The 23,243-nt window shown below is 42.1% G+C and overlaps 4 protein-coding genes and 1 long non-coding RNA gene across 6 annotated transcripts; 4 read left to right on the forward strand and 1 right to left on the reverse strand.

The window, feature by feature from the left end:
* Positions 1-55: 55 nt before the first annotated feature.
* Positions 56-3,922, forward strand: LOC147795759 (4-galactosyl-N-acetylglucosaminide 3-alpha-L-fucosyltransferase FUT6-like). The gene is made up of 2 exons (XM_087130999.1): positions 56-927; positions 1,403-3,922. The coding sequence occupies exons 1-2, from the start codon at positions 362-364 to the stop codon at positions 2,232-2,234; spliced, it is 1,398 nt and encodes a 465-aa protein (XP_086987125.1). The 5' UTR covers positions 56-361; the 3' UTR covers positions 2,235-3,922.
* A 1,287-nt stretch (positions 3,923-5,209) lies between these two features.
* On the forward strand, positions 5,210-9,487 carry LOC147795760 (4-galactosyl-N-acetylglucosaminide 3-alpha-L-fucosyltransferase FUT6-like). Its single transcript, XM_087131003.1, has 2 exons — positions 5,210-5,927; positions 6,392-9,487. The coding sequence occupies exons 1-2, from the start codon at positions 5,377-5,379 to the stop codon at positions 7,221-7,223; spliced, it is 1,383 nt and encodes a 460-aa protein (XP_086987129.1). The 5' UTR covers positions 5,210-5,376; the 3' UTR covers positions 7,224-9,487.
* Positions 9,488-9,503: 16 nt separating this feature from the next.
* LOC147795761 (lewis-type alpha-(1,3)-fucosyltransferase-like) lies at positions 9,504-13,533 on the forward strand. The gene is made up of 2 exons (XM_087131002.1): positions 9,504-11,020; positions 11,501-13,533. Exons 1-2 carry the CDS (start codon positions 10,455-10,457, stop codon positions 12,330-12,332), a joined length of 1,398 nt encoding a protein of 465 aa, XP_086987128.1. The 5' UTR covers positions 9,504-10,454; the 3' UTR covers positions 12,333-13,533.
* Positions 13,534-15,366: 1,833 nt separating this feature from the next.
* Positions 15,367-21,542, reverse strand: LOC147795762 (fibrinogen-like protein 1). 2 transcript variants are annotated; one of them, XM_087131005.1, is made up of 2 exons: positions 21,019-21,542; positions 15,367-18,018 (listed from the first exon to the last, which is right to left on the reverse strand). In XM_087131005.1, the coding sequence occupies exon 2, from the start codon at positions 17,957-17,959 to the stop codon at positions 16,958-16,960; it is 1,002 nt and encodes a 333-aa protein (XP_086987131.1). In that variant the 5' UTR covers positions 17,960-18,018; positions 21,019-21,542; the 3' UTR covers positions 15,367-16,957. The 2 variants fall into 2 exon arrangements, with proteins under 2 accessions (XP_086987131.1, XP_086987130.1); XM_087131004.1 differs by lacking the exon at positions 21,019-21,542 and adding an exon at positions 18,110-18,536.
* A 3-nt stretch (positions 21,543-21,545) lies between these two features.
* LOC147795763 (uncharacterized) lies at positions 21,546-23,003 on the forward strand. The gene is made up of 2 exons (XR_015423607.1): positions 21,546-21,691; positions 22,226-23,003. It is a non-coding gene; the product is annotated as an uncharacterized LOC147795763 (long non-coding RNA).
* The last annotated feature ends 240 nt before the right edge of the window (positions 23,004-23,243 follow it).

Genomic DNA, 23,243 nt, shown 5'->3' on the forward strand with positions numbered 1-23,243 from the left:
ACATCGAATAGCCCAAAATGGGCTGCCTGTCCAGCGTAAAGAGCTCAAGGGCGCAGCCCTTTCCTTCAGGAAAGCGTGATGAGTTGGTTCCCGTCTAACCAGGTACCAGCTGGTAAATAAAATCCATAAACGTGCCACCATGCGGTCACGCCTCGTGAATTAGAAAAGAAAAAAATCGCCCAAAAAGGCAAGTGAGCATCAGTAAAGCCCGGCATACGTCAAAGGAAATCCATATTTTGCCAGAGAAGTACATCGAACGATACGCTCTCAACCTAAAGAGAAACCACTTTCATCTACGCCCATAAGTGGTCGGTTTTCAGTGACGAAGGAACGACCTTGAGAAAAGAACGTATTTGATAGAATGGCTCGTTACCGTCCGAGAATGCATCTTATTCCAGTATCATTTGCAATCGCAATAATTCTAACATGGCTTATCGTCAACAACGGCCCACAATATATGCCAGCCATCTTCCAACGATGGGAATCGAACGAAAGGGAGTCTCTCGCACAGCGTGCCAGAAACGAGTCAGAGAGGCAAGAGAATGATCGACTCTCTACTTATAAGCAAGGACTCTCATTTCAGCATGGCAACAGCCCAGAATTTGGGCATAATCGCGGTGGGAACGCTAGTGCCACACCCAAGTGTAACACTACTGTTGCGATTCTGGTCCAATCGTTGCTGCCCGGACTGGATTGGAGGGAGTACAAACAAATTGTGGACCAGTTCAACACTCGAGGCCACTCAACCCAACTGAAAAATGGAGAGCAAGTGAGAAGTCTTCACTTGGAATGTCCAAGACAGGAATGTAATGTTCACCTATTAGTCACAATAGAAGCAAGGTATCTCAATGCCTCTGATGCCATCATTGTCAACATGCATCCATTGGACAAGAAAAAGAAATATCCAAAGCTCCTCCCCCATCTGAGGTTAGTTTATTTTTTACAAAACAGTAATGAAGTCAGTATCACTCCAACCTTTTAGAGGTTCTCTGCGTACACATTTAGAAGGGTTTAAACACGCCATGCTGGTACCAGGGACTAGTTGTCACGGACAAATTCAACAAACCCACTATTAAAACAATGTGAAGCAATGAAAATATATTTCCACCCAAACTACTGTTGTCGGCAATAATCTACAACTTTTCCTCACGTAGTTCATATTTCCACGAAGCTGTAACCTATTGAAAGTAAATGATTAGAGTGACTTGTGATATTCATCACCAAAAGAATTCAATTTAAATCATAGGTTGTCTAGGTTTATCTAATCGATTTAACTCTAAGTTTATTGAGGATTGTTTAACAAATAATAAAATGCCAATCCATGTTTCATGTTTGTGTTACCTTTCAGTACAAACGAATTGAACAAATTGTACAATTCACATACCCCGTCCTTGTTTTCCAGGCGAGTTTTGAATCCCAAGATTCATTGGTTTTTCTACGCTGAAGAAAGTCCACAGATGATGACTTTCTGGGACCGATCAACTGCAAAGATTGAGTATCATCACTCCATCACCTACCACTCTGAAGCAGATATTAAACTTCCTTACGGCAAATACTCGCCAAGCCACTCTGAACAAGTGACGCCAACTGAGCGGGACTGGTCAGCCAATAAGACTGGCCTGATAGCTTGGATGGCCAGCAATTGTAAATACACCTACTGGCCTCGCTTTGAGTTTGTCACCGAGTTGAAGAGGCACGTCCCCGTGGATGTGTATGGAAAGTGTGGAACTGCAAAATGCTTTCCCGACTATCCTGTGTTTTCGGGGAATTGTACACATGTCTTGGCACGGTACAAGTTCTATCTTGCACTCGAGAATTCCGAGTGTGATGAATATATCACAGAGAAAGTTTGGGAAAATGCTCTCGCCGAGGGAGCAGTGCCAATCGTTTACGGAGGCAGAAAGGAAACGTACCAACGACTTCTGCCTCCAAAGTCCTTTATTCACATCGGAGATTTTAACTCGACCAAAGCCCTTGCAGCGTATCTCCAACTCCTTCACTCCAACAACAGCTTGTACAACGCCTACCATGCTTGGAGAAAATACGGTAGTTTTCAAGCCACGCAGTACCCACCCTTGGACCCCCAGCTTTTCTGTAAAACCGTACCCTTCACATTGGCTCCGCCCCCTCAGTTTAAAATGGCAAAGAACAGTGGCTACTTCAAGGGTTGCAGAAGTTTTCCTGGAGTCCATGCCAAGCCAGGTTCCTTAAAATCGTTTGTTCCATGGAAGTAGGCCTGGCGATATTATATCAACAGTTGACCCTCTCCTTTAGTGATTTCACTGGTATGTATTCTAATTTCTAAATGTGTCCTTACTAGTCAGAGAGTAAATTACACTGTATCATTCGTATTGCCAACTTAACAGGCTCATTTTTATCATTTCAAAATGCAATCTTTCCCGTTTTTATTTACATAAGTACATGTGACCTGATGCCACAAAATGAGCTGACAGTCGGAATGTTCAAACAATGAGATATTGCTTTATTGAATTCAGCAGAAAGAGAGTTTTCCAAATGGCATGAAGATGGAACAGTTAATGTAAAACAATAAGGTTAAAAACAACTGTGACATTACTCCGGCGGCTTTTTGACTTTGCTTCCGACTTTGCTGTTTGAACATTTCTGACAGATTACCAATAATGCTGTCATCGAAATTGATGAAGAGATAACAGGTTCAAATATGTTATCTTGCGAAAAAAATGATTAAATTAAAAAGTTAAGTTGACCTCCACGTCGATATTTGAATCTCAAAATAGGAAAGAGCAGATTGGATGCGACTTATGCTCAGTTGTCGTGCCGGGTCACATATTTCTTTCCAGCTAAGTGATGAACTCTTCCAGCCATTCTCATTTTAATAATTCATTCTAGCTTGTAGCGTTTTCAACTTTGCATAAGTTAGAGCGCCGGTGCCCCCTAATTTCTCTTAGTCTAGATGGTCAGTAAAGAGGTTCCGGAAGACTTTTCACCATCGGATGTTTAGTGGTTCGAGAAATTAGAAGATTTGTTTTGACCAATTAGCTTTTGGTTGAAAGATTTCCAGAAGCTGGTCAAGGGCCAAAAGTGACATGTACGGCCTCTCTGTTTACACAGTTCAAAGAATTAAGTAGAGATAACCATGACAATGTAAGAAAAGAAGGAAAAGTTGGAAGAGTGAATAAAAGGGACGGTTTTGTCCAGATAGTAAACGGGAAATGCATGTAGCTCAGGGCATCACCAATTATGTGGCGGGGCCAGGAATGAAGTAGTCCAAGTAGTTTTCCATGTCCCCTGCGCCTTTCATTATCAAAACCCAACGTGGTTCAGTTGTGGTTGTTTCCATAAGTCTTAGTTTGCCCACTGTAAGAAAAACCTAGACGCTAACGACTTTGGAGTTAGGTACTAATGCCCCTTCCTATCCTTTATACAATGCGCCTCTTCTGCTTGAGTCTATTTTGCCAGCTGGAGTTACGTCGAGTCGATGATGTCCTTTGCTTCTCTTCTTGACAAACAAATCAATTTCAGTTCTTTATCCTTTATACATGCACGTTTTCAATTATCCTGAGCCTTTCTTTTAGCCTCGTTCATCTTTCTTGAGAGAGAGAGAGAGAGACGGGGGGGACAGGGAACGGAGTTTAAAACCGAGAAACTTGCTAGAGCTGTAAGGATTTGTGTTTGATTTTAGAAGTTCTCTCGTTGGTCTATAGACATGACATTTTGTGTGTTCTTTTTAATACTTTTTAGATTACTCTTTGTCTAGAAACAGCAGGTTTCTTAAATTCCTTGAAGTGTTGTTTAATAGAGTTCTGAAGTTTGAGGCCAAGACAAAGACTGTATTTTTTTTAAAACTTGCTTGGGACATTTTGTATCATTAGTTTTGACCGTGCGTTTACGGTCTCAGTGGTTTATGCATGGTTTAATACTTGAACAAAAAACGGGCCCCTGTATTTGCCAATCTGGCAGGGTCCTATACAGGACAAAGTTTACTTACTGAAACCACAGATTTCTTTTTCCTTTTTTTTTGACACGTCCGAGTGCGTCGTCTACCACAGCCCAGGCATGCTTCACTGCACCAAACAACTATTCACCCGATCATAACATTCCAGTTGTTTGTCTTCTCCACTCCGTCTGTCTCCATTTTGTCAAGTTATTGCGAATTGAATAGTTTGCACGAGAATCACTTATCCGCAGTAGTACATAAATACGTGCGTTGATGGAGTACACGGACATGCGCACACATAAATCATGGCTGACCATCAATCGACACAGAGCCAAAGTTGAAATTGATAAAATGAAAGGGAGGACAAGTTGCAATAGCTTAAACATAACGTGGTATCCTTTTTGAAACACTTTCCATTACCAAGATATGTGGAGAAACTGGAGAACGATGACTTAGTTATCTCGTTTAAACGACATGTTATTTATCTCGTTTGAACGACATGTTAGTTATCTCGTTTAAACGACATGTTAGTTATCTCTTTTAAACGACATGTTAGTTATCTCGTTTAAACGACATGTTATTTATCTCGTTTAAACGACATGTTAGTTATCTCGTTTAAACGACATGTTAGTTATCTCGTTTAAACGACATGTTAGTTATCCCATTTAAACGATTACGTACGTCGTTTAAGTCGTTTTAAACGAGACTTTTCCACATTTATGTCGTTTAGACGAGATATTACAGTCCTTTAAATGAGATAATAAGTCCTTTAAAAGAGATAATGTCTTTTTGTTTGGCGTTGGCAGCAATACGCTTCCGTGTGAAACCGAGGCTTTTTGGAGTTATGCGTTCTTCATTGCCACGTACAAGCATGTATGATCTTCATTTAAGGCAGAATTTGTTCAAGCCCCATTTCTGTGCAGTCCACTCATCTCTATGCACTGCAAAGGCAGCTCAACAGTAATTGCCTATGTGAGGTGAAGTGACAACGCGGCCCTTAAACGCTTTGTAATAAACAAGCCTCCAACCTCAGTCTACTCACTAAGCGCATTCATGCACCGCGCTAAATTGTAAAGCCGGTGATTTCGAAACTGACATTGCACTGAATAGCCAAAAATGGGCTGCCTGTCCAACGTATACAGCTCAAGAGTACAACCCTTTCCTTTAGGAAAATGTGAAGGGTTGGTTCCCGTCTAACCAGGTACCAGCTGGTAAATAAAACCCATAAACGTGCCACCATGCGGTCACGCCTCGTGAATTAGAAAAGAAAAAAATCGCTCAAAAAGGCAAGCGAGCATGAGTGAAGCCTGGCATACGTCAAAGGAAATCCATATTTTGCCAGAGAAGTACATCGAACGATACGCTCTCAACCTAACGAGAAAGCATTTTCATCTACGCCCATAAGTGGTCGGTTTTCAGTGACTAAGGAACATTCTTGAAAAAAGAAAGTATTTGATAGAATGGCTCGTTACCGTCTGAGAATGCACCTTAGGCCTATTCCAGTATCATTTGCAATCGCAATAATTCTAACATGGCTTATCGTCAACAACGGCCGACAATATGTGCCAGCCATCTTCCAACGATGGGAATCGAACAAAAGGGAGTCTCTCGCACAGCGTGCCAGAAACGAGTCAGAGAGGCAAGAGAATGATCGACTCTCATTTCAGCATGACAACAGCCCAGAATTTGGGCATAATCGCGGTGGGAACGCTAGTGGCACACCCAAGTGTAACACTACTGTTGCGATTCTGGTCCAATCGTTGCTGCCCGGACTCGATTGGAGGGAGTACAAACAAATTGTGGACCAGTTCAACACTCGAGGCCACTCGACCCAACTGAAAAATGGAGAGCAAGTGAGAAGTCTTCACTTGGAATGTCCGAGACAGGAATGTAATGTTCACCTATTAGTCACAATAGAAGCAAGGTATCTCAATGCCTCTGATGCCATCATTGTCAACATGCATCCATTGGACAAGAAAAAGAAATATCCAAAACTCCTCCCCCATCTGAGGTTAGTTTATTTTTACAAAACAGTAATGAAGTCAGTATCACTCCAACATTTTAGAGGTTCTCTGCGTACACATTTAGAAGGGTTTGAACACGCCATGCTGGTACCAGGGACTAGTTATCACGGACAAATTCAACAAACCCACTATTAAAACAGTGTGAGGCAATGAAAACAATATTCCATCCAAACTACATTTATCGCAAATAGTCTACAACTTTTCCTCAAAACTAACATTTCCGCAAAACTGTAACCTATGAGAGTGATTAGAGTGACTTGTAACATACATAAAAATACAAGAATTCAAATTTAATCACACATTGTCTAGCTAGATAATCGATTTGACTCTTAGTTCATTGAGGATGGTTAAATAAATATTAAAATGCCAATCGATGTTTTATCTCAGTGTTACCTTTCTTCACAGACGAATTGAAAAAAATGTACAGTTCTCATATTCTGTCCTTCTCCAGGCGAGTTTTGAATCCAAAGGTTCATTGGTTTTTCTACGCTGAAGAAAGTCCACAGATGATGACTTTCTGGGACCGATCAATTGCAAAGATTGAGTATCATCACTCCATCACCTACCACTCTGAAGCAGATATTAAACTTCCTTACGGCAAATACTCGTCCAGCCACTCTGAACAAGTGACGTCATCTAAGCGGGACTGGTCAGCCAATAAGACTGGCCTGATAGCTTGGATGGCCAGCAATTGTAAATACACCTACTGGCCTCGCTTTCAGTTTGTCACCGAGTTGAAGAGGCACGTCCCCGTGGATGTGTATGGAAAGTGTGGAACTGCAAAATGCTTCCCCATCTTTGATGACTTTGCACGGAATTGTACACATGTCTTGGCACGGTACAAGTTCTATCTTGCACTCGAGAATTCCGAGTGTGATGAATATATCACGGAGAAACTTTGGGAAAATGCTCTTGCCGAGGGAGCAGTGCCAATCGTTTACGGAGGCAGAAAGGAAACGTACCAACGACTTCTACCTCCAAAGTCCTTTATTCACATCGGCGATTTTAACTCGACCAAAGCCCTTGCAGCGTATCTCCAACTCCTTCACTCCAACAACAGCTTGTACAACGCCTACCATGCTTGGAGAAAATACGGTAGTTTGCAAGCCACGCAGTACCCACCCTTGGACCCCCAGCTTTTCTGTAAAACCGTACCCTTCACATTGGCTCCGCCCCCTCAGTTTAAAATGGCGAAGAACAGTGGCTACCTCAAGGGTTGCAGAAGCTTGCCTGGAGTCCATCCCAAGCCAGGTTCCTTAAAATCGTTTGTTCCATGGAAGTAGGCCTGGCGATATTATATCAACAGTTGACCTTCTCCTTTAGTGATTTCACTGGTATGTATTCTAATTTCTAAATGTGTCCTTACTAGTCAGAGAGTAAAAGACACTGTATCATTCGTATTGTGAACTTAACAGGCCCATTTTTATCATTTTGAAATGCAATCTGTCCCGTTTTTATTTACATAATTAGGCCTACATGTGACCTGATGCCACAAAATGAGCTGACAGTCGGAATGTTCAAACAATGAGATATTGCTTTATTGAATTCAGCAGAAAGAGAGTTTTCCAAATGGCATGAAGATGGAACAGTTAATGTAAAACAATAAGGTTAAAAACAACTGTGACATTACTCCGGCGGCTTTTTGACTTTGCTTCCGACTTTGCTGTTTGAACATTTCTGACAGGTTACCAATAATGCTGTCATCGAAATTGATGAAGAGATAACAGGTTCAAATATGTTATCTTGCGAAAAAAATGATTAAATTAAAAAGTTAAGTTGACCTCCACGTCGATATTTGAATCTCAAAATAGGAAAGAGCAGATTGGATGCGACTTATGCTCAGTTGTCGTGCCAGGTCACATATTTTTTTCCAGCTAAGTGATGAACTCTTCCAGCCATTCTCATTTTAATAATTCATTCTAGCTTGTAGCGTTTTCAACTTTGCATAAGTTAGAGCCCCAGTGCCCTTTAATTTCTCTTAGTCTAGATGGTCAGTACAGAGGCCTCGAGAGACTTTTCACCATCGGATGTTAAGTGGTTCGAGAAATTAGAAGATTTGTTTTGACCAATTAGCTTTTGGTTGAAAGATTTCCAGAAGCTGGTCAAGGGCCAAAAGTGACATGTACGGCCTCTCTGTTTACACAGTTCAAAGAATTAAGTAGAGATAACCATGACAATGTAAGAAAAGAAGGAAAAGTTGGAAGAGTGAATAAAAGGGACGGTTTTGTCCAGATAGTAAACGGGAAATGCATGTAGCTCGGGGCATCACCAGTTATGTGGCGGGGCCAGGAATGAAGTAGTCCAAGTAGTTTTCCATGTCCCCTGCGCCTTTCATTATCAAAATCCAACGTGGTTCAGTTGTGGTTGTTTCCATAAGTCTTAGTTTGCCCACTGTAAGAAAAACCTAGACGCTAACGACTTTGGAGTTAGGTACTAATGTCCCTTCCTGTCCTTTATACAATGCGCCTCTTCTGCTTGAGTCTATTTTGCCAGCTGGAGTTACGTCGAGTCGATGATGTCCTTTGCTTCTCTTCTTGACAAACAAATCAATTTCAGTTCTTTATCCTTTATACATGCACGTTTTCAATTATCCTGAGCCTTTCTTTTAGCCTCGTTCATCTTTCTTGAGAGAGAGACGGGGGGGACAGGGAACGGAGTTTGAAACCGAGAAACTTGCTAGAGCTGTAAGGATTTGTGTTTGATTTTAGAAGTTCTCTCGTTGGTCTATAGACATGACAAATTGTGTGTTCTTTTTAATACTTTTTAGATTACTCTTTGTCTAGAAACAGCAGGTTTCTTAAATTCCTTGAAGTGTTGTTTAATAGAGTTCTGAAGTTTGAGGACAAGACAAAGACTGTATTTTTTTTTTAAACTTGCTTGGGACATTTTGTATCATTAGTTTTGACCGTGCGTTTACGGTCTCAGTGGTTTATGCATGGTTTAGTACTTGAACAAAAAACGGGCCCCTGTATTTGCCAATCTGGCAGGGTCCTATACAGGACAAAGTTTACTTACTGAAACCAAAGATTTCTTTTTCCTTTTTTTTTTTGACACGTCCGAGTGCGTCGTCTACCGCAGCCCAGGCATGCTTCACTGCACCGAACAACTATTCACCCGATCATAACATATTCCACTTGTTTGTCTTCTCCACTCCGTCTGTCTCCATTTTGTCAAGTTATTGCGAATTGAATAGTTTGCACGAGAATCGCTTATCCGCAGTAGTACATAAATACGTGCGTTGATGGAGTACACGGACATGCGCACACATAAATCATGGCTGACCATCAATCGACACAGAGCCAAAGTTGAAATTGATAAAATGAAAGGGAGGACAAGTTGCAATAGATTAAACATAACGTGGTATCCTTTTTGAAACACTCTTTCCATTACCAAGATATGTGGAGAAACTGGAGAACGATGACTTAGTTATCTCGTTTAAACGACATGTTAGTTATCTCATTTAAACGACATGTTAGTTATCTCATTTAAACGACATGTTATTTATCTCGTTTAAACAACATGTTAGTTATCTCATTTAAACGACATGTTAGTTATCTCATTTAAACGACATGTTATTTATCTCGTTTAAACAACATGTTAGTTATCTTGTTTAAACGACATGTTAGTTATCTCATTTAAACGACATGTTAGTTATCTCGTTTAAATGACATGTTAGTTATCTCGTTTAAACGACATGTTAGTTATCTCGTTTAAACGACATGTTAGTTATCTCATTTAAACGATTATGTACGTCGTTTAAGTCGTTCTAAAACGAGACTTTTCCACATTTATGTCGTTTAAACGAGATATTACAGTCCTTTAAAAGAGATAATGTATTTTTGTTTTGCGTTGGCAGCAATACGCTTCCGTGTGAAACCGAGGCTTTTTGGAGTTATGCGCTCTTCATTGCCACATACAAGCATGTATGATTTTCATTTAGGGCAGAATTTGCTCAAGCCCCATTTCTGTGCAGTTCACTAATCTCTTTGCACTGGAAAGGCAGCTCAGCGGTAACTGCCTGTGTGACGTAAGGCGACAGCGCGGCCATTTAACGCTTTGTAATAAACAAGCCTCCAACCTCAGTCTACTCACTAAGCGCATTCATGAACCGCGCTAAATTGTAAAGCCGGTGATTTTGAAACTGACCTTGCATCGAATAGCCTAAAATGGGCCCCCTGTCAAGCGTACAGAGCTCAAGGATGCAGCCCTTTCCTTCAGGAAAGCGTGATGAGTTGGTTCCCGTCTAACCATGTACCAGCTGGTAAATTCAGTCCATAAACGTGCCATCATTGCGGTCACGCCTCGTGAACCAGAAAGGGAAAAAAAAATCGCCCCAAAAGGCAAGCGAGCATCAGTAAAGCCTGGCATACGTCAAATGAAATCCATATTTTGCCAGAGAAGTACATCGGACGATACGCTCTCAACCTAAAGAGAAAGCATTTTCATCTACGCCCATAAGTGGTCGGTTTTCAGTGACGAAGGAACGACCTTGAGAAAAGAACGTGTTTGATAGAATGGCTCGTTACCGTCTGAGAATGCATCTTATTCCAATATTCTTTACAATTGCAATAAGCCTGATGTGGCTGATCGTCAGCAACGGCCCAAAATATGTGCCAGCCATCGTCCCACGATGGCGATCGAACCAAAGGGAGTCTCTCGCACAGCGTGCCAGAAACGTGTCAGAGAGGCAAGAGAATGATCGACTCTCCACTTTAAAGCAAGGACTCTCATTTCAGCATGGCAACAGCCCAGAATATGGGCATAATCGCGGTGGGAACGCTAGTGACACACCCAAGTGTAACACTACTGTTGCGATTCTGGTCCAATCGTTGCTGCCCGGACTGGATTGGAGGGAGTACAAACAAATTGTGGACCAGTTCAACACTCGAGGCCACTCAACCCAACTGAAAAATGGAGAGCAAGTGAGAAGTCTTCACTTGGAATGTCCAAGACAGGAATGTAATGTTCACCTATTAGTCACAATAGAAGTGAGGTATCTCAATGCCTCTGATGCCATCATTGTCAACATGCATCCATTGGACAAGAAAAAGAAATATCCAAAGCTCCTCTTCCATCTGAGGTTAGTTTATTTTTTACAAAACAGTAATGAAGTCAGTATCACTCCAACCTTTTAGAGGTTCTCTGCGTACACATTTAGAAGGGTTTGAACACGCCATGCTGGTACCACGGACTAGTTATCACGGACAAATTCAACAAACCCACTATTAAAACAATGTGAGGCAATGAAAACAATATTCCATCCAAACTACATTTATCGCAAATAATCTACAACTTTTCTTCAAAACTAACATTTCCGCAAAACCGTAACCTATGAGAGTGATTAGAGTGACTTGTAACATACATAAAAACACAAGAATTCAAATTTAATCACACAGTGTCTAGCGTTAGCTAAACAATGTATGATTAAATGCGTTAGCTTAGTTCACTGAGGATCGTTTAACAAATATTAAAATGCCAATCGATGTTTTGTCTCAGTGCTACCTTTCTTTACAGACGAATTGAAAAAAATGTACAGTTCTCATATTCTGTCCTTCTCCAGACGAGTCTTGAATCCAAAGGTTCATTGGTTTTTCTACGCTGAAGAAAGTCCACAAATGATGACTTTCTGGGACCGATCAATTGGGAAGATTGAGTATCATCACTCCATCACCTACCACTCTGAAGCAGATATTAAACTTCCTTACGGCAAATACTCGCCCAGCCACTCTGAACAAGTGACGTCAACTGAGCGGGACTGGTCAGCCAATAAGACTGGCCTGATAGCTTGGATGGCCAGCCATTGTAAATACACCTACTGGCCTCGCTTTGAGTTTGTCACCGAGTTGAAGAGGCACGTCCCCGTGGATGTGTATGGAAAGTGTGGAACTGCACAATGCTTCCCCATCTTTGATGACTTTGCAAGGAATTGTACACATGTCTTGGCACGGTACAAGTTCTATCTTGCACTCGAGAATTCCGAGTGTGATGAATATATCACAGAGAAAGTTTGGGAAAATGCCCTTGCCGAGGGAGCAGTGCCAATAGTTTACGGAGGCAGAAAGGAAACGTACCAACGACTTCTACCTCCAAAGTCCTTTATTCACATCGGCGATTTTAACTCGACCAAAGCCCTTGCAGCGTATCTCCAACTCCTTCACTCCAACAACAGCTTGTACAACGCCTACCATGCTTGGAGAAAATACGGTAGTTTTCAAGCCACGCAGTACCCACCCTTGGACCCCCAGCTTTTCTGTAAAACCGTACCCTTCACATTGGCTCCGCCCCCTCAGTTTAAAATGGCAAAGAACAGCGGCTACTTCAAGAATTGCAGAAGTTTGCCCGGAGTCCATGCCAAGCCAGGTTCCTTAAAATCGTTTGTTCCATGGAAGTAGGCCTTGCAATATAATATCATCAAGTGACCCTCTCCTTTAGTGATTTCACTGGTATGTATTCTAATTTCTAAATGTGTCCTTACTAGTCAGAGAGTAAAAGACACTGTATCATTCGTACTGTCAACTTAACAGGCCCATTTTTATCATTTTAAAATGCAATCTGTCCCGTTTTTATTTACATAATTACATGTGACCTGATGCCACAAAGTGAGCTGACAGTCGGTATGTTCAAACAATGAGATATTGCTTTATTGAATTCAGCAGAAAGAGAGTTTTCCAACTGACATGTAGATGGAACAGTTAATGCAAAACAATAAGGTTAAAAACAACTGTGACATTACTCCGGCGGCTTTATGACTTTGCTTCCGACTTTGCTGTTTGAACATTTCTGACAGGTTACCAATAATGCTGTCATCGAAATTGATGAAGAGATAACAGGTTTAAATATGTTATCTTGCGAAAAAAATGATTAAATTAAAAAGTTAAGTTGACCTCCACGTCGATATTTGAATCTCAAAATAGGAAAGAGCAGATTGAATGCGACTTGTGCTCATTTGTCGTGCCGGGTCACATATTTCTTTCCAGCTAAGTGATGAACTCTTTCAGCCATTCTCATTTTAATAATTCATTCTAGCTTGTAGCGTTTTCAACTTTGCATAAGTTGGAGCGCCAGTGCCCCCTAATTTCTGTTAGTCTAGATGGTCAGTAAAGAGGCTCCGGAAGACTTTTCACCATCGGATGTTTAGTGGTTCGAGAAATTAGAAGATTTGTTTTGACCAATTAGCTTTTGGTTGAAAGATTTCCAGAAGCTGGTCAAGGGGCAAAAGTGACATGTACTCTTTTTGACAAACTAATCAATTTCAGTTCTTTATCCTTACATGCACGTTTTCAATTATCCTGAGCCTTTCTTTTTGCCTCGTTCATCTTTCTTGAGAGAGAGAGAGAGACGGGGGGGACAGGGAACGGAGTTTGAAACCGAGAAACTTGCTAGAGCTGTAAGGATTTGTGTTTGATTTTAGAAGTTCTCTCGTTGGTCTATAAATATGATAAATTGTGTGTTATTTTCAACACTTTTTAGATTACTTTTTGTCTAGAAACAGCAGTTTTTGAAGTTCGTTGAAGTGTTCTTCAATAGAGCTCTGAAGTTTGAGGCCAAGACAAAGACCTAATAAATTAAAAAAATTTTTTTTAGCTTGCTTGGGACAATTTGTATCTATAGTTTTGACCGTGCGTATACGGTCTCAGTGGTTTATGCACGGTTTAGTACTTTCCACAGACTTTGCTCATGATTTTCAGCCTTCAGGTTTAATCAGGTTCGAATATTTGGTTTAAGGCAATTTAGTTGGCCTTTAGGATCAAGTTTTGTTTTCACTTGGTTTAAGGTTTTAGATTTAAGAGAGACTTTTTTGTCTGATAGATATGCTACTTTTGGCCTTGGTGCTGCATTTCTTCTCACAGAGTTTCATGCGGCGTCGGTTTCCACGCGAATAGCCGTGCAAACGAAAACACTATGTGCCAATGCTTCACCTTCTGTGTACAAATGAATGCCCTTTGTTGCGCTTTAAATACTGTGTCGTCAAGCGTGGACTTTATCGCTGCCCCCCAGAGAATTTCGCATGTGGGTTTTTTTATCGTGCTCCTCTGGAAGTGCATGCATGAACGGGAATCCCGACCTGACCTCGCATTGCTTTCTTTTCCGTGGACGGATAAAGAAGTAAACGGGGGATTATTGTATTTGGCTTTCTCGCGCAACTGAGGCTAACTATACGGAGCCGTAAAGTACGGAGGCCCTGAGGAGACAGGGAACCTCACCAGGTACAACATCGCCAGGGCATCTGATTACTACTTCCATCCAATCTTACGTCGATTCTTTCACCACTGTTCGCCCCGTTGAAGAAGTTGTGTACGCAATAAGGCCGTGCCCGAAACGGGCTTCCAGGGCTACGGCTAGGTCTATTGTCTACGCGTCTCCACGCATTTATAATGGAGCGAAGACTTAGGCCTAGCTCTAGGCAAGAGATTCGGATGCAGCCTAACTTATATGTTCTGAGAGCATTATAATCTATTCAGGCGCCATCATGGCGCGCAAGTATATGCGCGTTTGACGCGGAGCACGCTGAGTACGCGTAACTAATTTGCTCCGGCATGTATGGTCTTTGCGTACACACAAAAAGAGCGCAAGATCCCGCTTGTAACCACCTGTCTTTCTTTCTGCCGATTGGGGGTGCACTTCAGCTCGGGGCTGACAGCTCTATGTTGAAATCCTAACTTAATCGCGCAAGGCATGGTGTGGGAACCAACACGGCGCGGCAAGATCGTACCCGTGGGAAGGAGGTTGTGTACATGTACTCCAACTTACTCCAATTTCCAAACGTGGGTATAGTAGTGACCGACATTTCCGATCATTTCCCAGTATTTACTCTATTCCCATTAAAATACTCACATAAAGACATAATTAATTTAAGTTCACGACCTGAGCTCCCGTGACTGGACCAATGTTGCATCTTCCTCTGATGACAAACTTTGTCGATTGTCTTATAGTCTTGTTTAAGGCTTCTTTAAGTGTGTTAAGTGCTTAATGTATATGTAACTATTTTTTTCCCTCGGGAAAGGGTTCAAAGTTACATTTTGGTTCTCAGCAGGCAGATCCCTACACAGCAAGCATTGCTTTTGAGGGATCTCCTTCCACATCGTTATGAATAACTCTGGAGTGTAATTCTTTGTATTGAATGAACGTATATACACACAGCGTCGGTACGTGTGGCAGATTTTGGCAACGCACACGATTCTGGGTGTGACCCGCGTTTAACCCAGGCCACGGAGACCAGGTGAACTGCAGCGTCGCATCTTGTTCCGGAAGAGACGGTTTGCGTACAGAGTCCTGCTGGTGGGACCATCAAGTCCCGTATTTGCGACGGTCATCACGCCCTCGCCGCTACGTCTCGAGCCCGGTCATTCGTATTCGACTTGGTCTTTGTCCCCGTTGCGGCTTCCTTTTCTCACCGTCAAGGACTGAACTCTTTTTCGCTATCTGTTGATTCCAGCATGCTTTTATTGTAGTGCCTGCCAAGCTCTCGCCCGTAAGATCAACTTGTTTATATTTTTCTGGATGCTTCAGCCTTATCATTTTAAACAAGTTCAAATTTTCACTTTTTTTGTTATCCTTATCCTTACTTTTTACACGCCAAGTGTAACATTCTCATTAAATCTTAATTGTTTGATTTCTTTGTTGCATCGGAGAAATTTCAAGCTTTGAATAATTCCTATTCTTAAATAGATTGAAGTTTTTGGATTGTAAGAACTGTCATCCGTATGTTCCGCTAGTGGTGGTCCCAAACTGTGGGAGGGGCGCTACTTGAAGCCCCCCAAAATTTGATTTAATGAATATGCAGGGTGCAAGTTCCATATCTATGCCAAACGATTAAGGGCACCAGTGATATTTCCTGAGGAAATGTTATTGTTTTTCAATGTTCTTATGTTGCCGATTTGCATTTAGTGTGGTGTCCTTAATCGTTTGGCACAGATATGAAACTTGTACCCTGCATGTTCATCAAATCCATCAAATCTCTTCCTCGTGAATGATTGAGTCCAATGCTCACTTCAAATTAGTTGAACACGAGGGAAGACATCGAAAAATAGCGACAAGGACATGTTGCTCAGCTAAATCCTCACCAAGTTGCCTCAAGATTATTCTTGGAAATGTAGTCATGTTCTCCAGTGTTTCTCAACCTTTTTTATTTGTGATCTTGTGCAGCAACAGTTTCACAGATTTGTCATATTTGATACCAGAAAATTATGAAGTTCCAGCAAATGATTTCAACAATTCGTAATTGAAAGATACTACGTGTATTGTCCTTGTTTGATCACTAATACAACACATACGACGTACATAAATTCACATTGAGTATTTTTAAAGATTATTTCGAAAGTGTATGTGCAAGAAAACGAATAGTGGGCTGTCCCTACCAGGCTCAAGCAATAATCTAATTCTACAATATCTGTCACAAAATTACATCGACAACCATGAACTCTATCATGCCGTACAATGCTTCAAGCAAACACGTTTTTTTTTCACAAAAGGCACACCAACAATGGCATCATTTCTATGAGAATTTTTTTCTCATGCACAGTCTCCGAAACTGACACACAGTGAAAACGCGAAAGCCGAAAGTTGCACAGTTTCGTCCTGACAAAGCGTTTAGAGCGTCCACCCTCATCACAGTCAGTGTTAACAGATTTGTGTACGAGTTTCGAAGATTCTTCTTTTCCAGTTCGTTGGCAGTTCTGTTTTTGCATTCGGTGTCAAACGAACGTTTCGTTTAATACCTTCGCTCTTGCTGTTTGGTGGCTTGGGTAGTATCCACACATAATGTCTTTACGGTGCTTCCTTCGTTTTGTAGACCAACCTCGTCGATATACCTGCCGGGGGGGATATCTGCCGTAAGCGTTGCAGTGACTGAACGACCAGGTTTTTTGTTGTTAATTTTGAGCATTTTTGCAGCCAATTATTCTCCAGTTCAATCAGCTCTTTGTGCTTTTTGTCTCAAATCAACGAGTCGTCACGTTTGCCTATGTTCTTTAATGTCCCGCTGTCTGGTATCAGCAGGTTTAGTTTGTCTTAGAACTTACATTTCTCGAATTTTCATGCTGCACGTCTCCGCTGAGTCTAAAAAGCGAACTAAGCAGCCATACCATTTTAGTGCACCAGGATGAAAACTGGGCTGGCATTTTCCACTACGATCAGAATCAGACGTGCGGCCGTTTAACCACTGGGCCCATTTCTGTGATGGCGAGCCATCACCATCCCAAGCCTCAGTTGTGACATCGCATTGCATGTTGTCAGTCGAGGAATAATCCATTGTACAACTGCGATGGCGATTTTCATTGCCATGATTGGAATTCTCACCAGGAACTCGAAACCCTTTGCATTCGACCGAGCACATGTTTCCTCGCCGGTCAGTCCAGTTCACTCGGAGCATCCAATGCCCTGACACGGTGAGGTCGCGCAGGGCTTTATTCCCCAACCAGAAATCGCCTGTCAGTTCACCGAAGCCAGACGTGTACTCGGCCCGGCTGCGACAGAAGTTGACGGTACCGCCCTGCTTCTTCTGGAACACGATCCAACCTCTGTCAGTCTCCATGTTGCAGTAAACTCGAACTCCACATGGTTTCGACCTACCGGTGGGATAGATAGTGTAGACGCTGCTTTTGGAATGTCCTGCTTCGAAAAGTGACTGGCAACTTTTGTGCTTTGAAGTTGGCGCGCAACGCGCCGATAAGTGGGAAGTCTCACCGTCGTCGTCGAAATAGATGCTGCGTGGCACCTCGATGAAATCCTCCGCGGGACTCTGGGCTCGAGTCGCTGCATTTAACTCGCAGACCCGGCTGTTCGCCTGATAGTTGAAGGACAAGCACCGTCGGTTCATCGAGCAGTCGCGACCACAGATCACAGGAGACGATGCGGGCATCTGTTGAAAGGTGCGATTTCTCAGAGCTCGGTTTGTGGCGCCGTGAAACTCAGGCGTGAATTGACACGACCCCTGGCCCTGACAGTAGTATGCCGCGGTGGCTAAAATCACGGCTGCCGTCACAATGCGCATGGTGTTTAGTGCCGGTTGCTGACGCATCCTGCCAAGGACGTGCTCAAATACGGCCCAGTACTTGCACGAACAGTCTGGAGAAAGACCTGCAAGAACGAGTCGGGGACGGACACGATTCGTCAGAAACAAGAAGTCACGTTAGCGTTTTTAAGTTGACTCATTTGGGCAGCGAATTACCTTTGGAGGGAGTCAAAACAGATGCGATGGTATGGTGCAGGCACCAGTCCAAAATGCACAGTGCTAAGCTGTAACGTCGATGTTTTACTAGTTCAGTCCATATATTTGGTCACACAGATAATGGGGGAACACGTCGGCGCATGTTAGCACACGGCAGCAGCCCACTGCCCACTGGTAACAGTTCGTCTTCGCCCTAAGGCCTTGGCTGACGGGAGTGAACTGAAGCAGCACCGCTCTCCTCTCGTCTGTAGTCCAGCGTAAAATGTACGTAATTTAAGCGCGGATCCTCTAAGTAGACTTCATTCAAGGCTAACATGACCCGCTTCTTAGTCAAGCAGTGGTGAATCTGATATTGTCTAAATTTCGATTATCATCCTTTTCTGTGAACACTGTTAGGATATATGAAGAGCAAGGATCCCCGAATAGGAACGAGGAGGAGGTACTAAAGTTTCTCCGAGATGTACAATCTACAACATTTATTCCTAGAAACAGTCTATACGCTTAAGGCTATTATCATTTCAATATGCTACTTCAATTAACTACTCCCGTCTCATCTGCCTCAGGGGACACCGGCGTCAGTATTTGCCGCCATCATTTTTTTCTTTTGAAAACATTAGTGCATGCCTGGTTAATTTTAAGGATGGTAATTTCTAGAAATGACTACAACTCAATCAAAAGTGGGATTATGGTTCTTTGTGAAAATTTCCTTGTAATTAGTCTCGGTCGTTTGGTTGCCTTATGTTGGAGGCACAGCACAATAGAATATTAAGTCAGGATACAAGAGTACAAACCGAGCATTTACGCTGATTACGCTTCAGAAGGACACATGGGTATTAATTTTTCTCTCTACACCAGGCCTCATTTTAAAATCCCAGCAGACAATGTGTTCAAGGTACTTTCGGTAAGAATCGATTGCCAGACGCCAGTAAGTTAACATTGGCGACGCGATCGTGATTGGCCAGAGGAGATCACATGGTATGAACTGCACACTCTCTCCCAACTTGTGAGACAATCATCGAGGGTGTTTGGGTGTGCCCACCGAATTCGAAGTGGTGGATTATTGATGTGGGTTTTGAGCTATACTTCGTTACTGGTAATGAGGCGCATGATTGATGAGAATTGCTTTGTGTGTGTCCAGCGTTCCAGCTGAGAGTCCAATTCAATTAAAAATGGTTTTCCACTGGTGAAGATGAGTACCCAAAAGGTATGTTATTAAAAAGTATTGCTGTTCTCGTGTCATTACCAGCATGATTAAAACATCCACGGGATTCGAAATGAGTGTGACTGGTTCTATCAAAATAAAAAAATATTAAAATCCTTTGTAAAAATAATACTTGAATATTGAAATAGATTCCCAGTGACAAAGCTTGGTGCTTGTGCGACACGTCTGTGGAACGAGACTTATCTCAATGGTGTCCAGTATAGCAAACGCCGTTATGTTATAGAGACAGAAGGGAACCAGTTCATATACACCGTTGGTTTTTATATTTTTTGCTCGATATTATATTCTCTGACTTTATCAAAATAACTACTGAAAATGGCCACTAGTTTTAATTGAGACCAGATTTCTGTCGTATGGACAGCTTAGCAGCTAGAGATTTTTTTCTCAATGACGTAAGGCACCCATCATCCACCCCTGTTGCCGGAAATGCACCACACTGACAAGTCATACTTGAACTGCAATAAATGTGACGTCTGCGTCTCTTGTAAAGGGATCCCGGAGATATTAACACGTGTATTGGGGGACAGATTTGTGCGATGACATTAACTGATATTCCATTCGAGATTATTAGAGCGGCAGGTGGGTCTTGTTGAAGAGGCCTTTGAAAAAAAAAAGCCTGTGCCTGTTCCACTCCTCACAACATTTCAGAAATAATGTTGTCGAGATCTGATCTGGGGAGAATAGATCCCTCCATTCGTATACAACACATTATATAAGTCGACATTTCTGGAACTCGAATTAGGCGAGAGCGATGTCAACGATCTCGCGAGTTGGTCTGTCCGTCTTTTCCTCGGCGATTGGGGTGATCGTCGGGGAGGCTTTACACAGACACCCCACGGGGGGGATGCAGAATTGACTGCGAGTTAAAATTGCACCGAGAGAGTGTCCATTGCACGGAAGTAATAACGTCCTCCAAAATAATATTAATGAGGGTGCGTCGAAACACAACGTTCTCCTGTTCAATTGAAACAATTGCCCGGACATGAAAATTTGAAAACGACTATAGGAGGCGCTGTTCATGATATAGACGCACATCTTTAATATATATACCATTATTATGCATTTATCTTCAATATGTGTAATCTTACATTATAGCACTGTATTTAAAGCTTTTGGGTTTTCTCCCTCTTTCAGAGCCAATGAAATCATACCCTTTGCTTGTTTGAAAGTCCGCAAAATCCCTCAAAAGTCACATGGAGCACCTGAAAAAGTGGGTGGAGGTGATTCAGTACCCCATCCTCCTGTTCAGGTGGGGGGAGGGGTGATTATATACCCCCTCCCCGGGATTTACAACCATGACAGACAGACTTACACGGCCTTGTGAGAAGAGCTAGAGACTTTGTTTACAAGAGCGCCCTCATGAGTCGACATGGACACATTTGCACGTTTCGTTGGTATGACGAAAAGCAATTGTAAGAGAAAGCTACCATTGCAATTTTCGCATCATGCTCATTTTGGCAGTAACCGTTTTCCAAGGAAATCATTAGAAAAAAATTATGCCGGCGTTCAATTAATGCATGAGACGTACAAGGTCATTGACCCCGTCTTTCATTAAGTTTCCCAGCCTTAATTACTTTGGCAGCAATCATAGATGCGTTGCCATGCCCAGTTAAGTTTGCAATCCCAATTAATGTGCTGTGCCATATTCCTTGCTTAGCTGCAATACAACTTATACAAACGGACTTACCATCCGTTGTCCATGATACCTCCAAAACTCCATGCAGAAGGGGTATTCATGTGTGCTTGACTGATGTCGTCCATATTTTGTTACAAGTACATGTATATGACACAATACTTTCGCAGTTCACATACAGCGTATACCAGCTCCCAAAACAAGGAAATCTTCAACATGAGTGGTAGGAACTTGGCACTCCTCTATTTCCGGGTACTTTCAAACCAAGTCTCTCTCGTGCCTATGACATAGGCCGTGTCCGGAACAGGCTTCCAGAGGTATGGCTAGGTCTACTGTCTACGCATCTCCGCACATTTCCAATGGAGGGAAGACCTAGACCTAGCTCTAGACAACAGATTACAGGTGTAATTTCCATATGCAGCAAGGTATGAGACGGAGAGAACTCCCCCCTGCTTTGTGTTGGTCATTGTCTCGCAGGAATCTGGGGAATTCCTTTCAGACATCTTGGGGGGGATGTGTTAAGTAACAATAGTCTGGAATGTGTATAGGGATTGGACATGTTGGGGGGGGTACCCCTCAGTCTAATTTCTTGCTGGGTATAGTTAAATTTCTATACAGCCTGGTTCCTGGACTTTCAATTACAGATCAGGCGACCACTGGCAAACATCAATGGGAGTAATTGCACACAGTACCAGGAATGTCTACATGGCAGGCCTACAACTGTTAAGTGAGTTAATGGTGTTCTGGTATTTCAGTGATGGGGGAACTATTCATCAACCAAATTCCTCAAGTGATCTTTGTGGCCAAGATAGCCAGTGAGATTATTTCATCAATGCAAGGACGGTACCAGGTTAAGATGTATGGAGGCGCTGTGTGTAACGCGCGCTCCCGAAATATGGACATGGTTTACCTGTCACTGCTGTATCCTGTTCTCTGTTTAAAGTAACAGCTCCGCATGTAAATCCACTCGAAGATTTAGGAGTCGTTAATGAATCTTTCCATCAGGGGAGTTAGCCTAGACTAACGATGACAGAGACTCTTGTACTCTACGATTTAGCTTGTAATATACCCCATCGCTGGAAGTGTGTTGTTGATTTAACTGTTCTTGAGGTTATTCCTCAGAATGGGAAATCAAATTTGCCGGGTTATTTAGATTCCATTGCTAATTGGTGTCAGGAAAATGATATGAAGTTGAATCCTGTAAAATGCAAAGCCATGCAAGTTTCATCACATCGTAATTTACCACCTCCTTTTAATGTAGTTATTGACGAGACTCAGCTCCAGATGGTTTCCTCAGTTAAACTCCTTGGCATCTCTGTTACAAACACGCTGAAATGGGATGAGCAGGTAGGGAGGGTCATTCCAACTGCTTCCAGATGGCTGTTCATATTAAGTGGGTTGAAAAAGAACGGTGTGAGTACTGATGATTTAGTGTTGATTTATAAAATGTACATTCGCCCATTTCTTGGGTTTGGAGCAGCTGTCTGGCCCTCTTCTATTACCGTGACACAATCCCAGAACATTGAGAGTGTCCAGAGACGAGCATTGAGAATAATAGCTTATCCCAACTTTTTTTCATATTCCCAGCTTTTAGAATTGTTTTCTTTGCCAAATCTTGTCTCCAGACGTGATCAATCGATTATACGTCTTGGTAGTGGTATTCCTAATTCTACTAGACATCGTCATTTACTGCCCAGTACTCATGAAGAAGTCTCTGGACGCAGGGTAAGACATTCCCATCTCTTACTAAGTCCGCGCTGTCATACTCAGCGGTACAAACGGTCAGCAGTGCCATACATGGTTAGATTAATTAATGCATGTCCTGACTTAGTGTAGTGTTGTCTATTTTAATGTTATTATTTCCGTATGATGTATTTTATTTATGGTACATGTTGGTATTTTATGGTGTTTTTATGGAGTATATTGTATTTAGTTTGTAAATCCAACATGTTTAGTCCTTGACTAGTTGTTTGATGTAAATGTCAATTTTAAATAAACCATCTATGAATAAATGAATGAATAGTGGGTTTTCAAATTAACGGAACCTAAAAAAAGGGTTTGAGAAATTTTCATTAAAATACCCTCTACTTTGTTCATATGATGGAATGTTATGAACTAGAGGGTTCATTTTTTGACGTGGCGATTGCCATTTGGACTGCGTTTTAGGTTCATTCATTCTTGAAGAGAAATGCCATTCAATTTTAACCATTATCCTTCTCAAAAGGGAACAAAATATGCACATTAGGCCCTACCTGTTTCTGCTCTGTGCTTTCTGTCCT

This window comes from Acanthaster planci, linkage group LG21 (assembly GCF_054643075.1).
Source record: "Acanthaster planci isolate LZ-2023a linkage group LG21, COTS_SCS, whole genome shotgun sequence".
In the NCBI taxonomy this organism is placed as follows: Eukaryota; Metazoa; Echinodermata; class Asteroidea; order Valvatida; family Acanthasteridae; genus Acanthaster; species Acanthaster planci.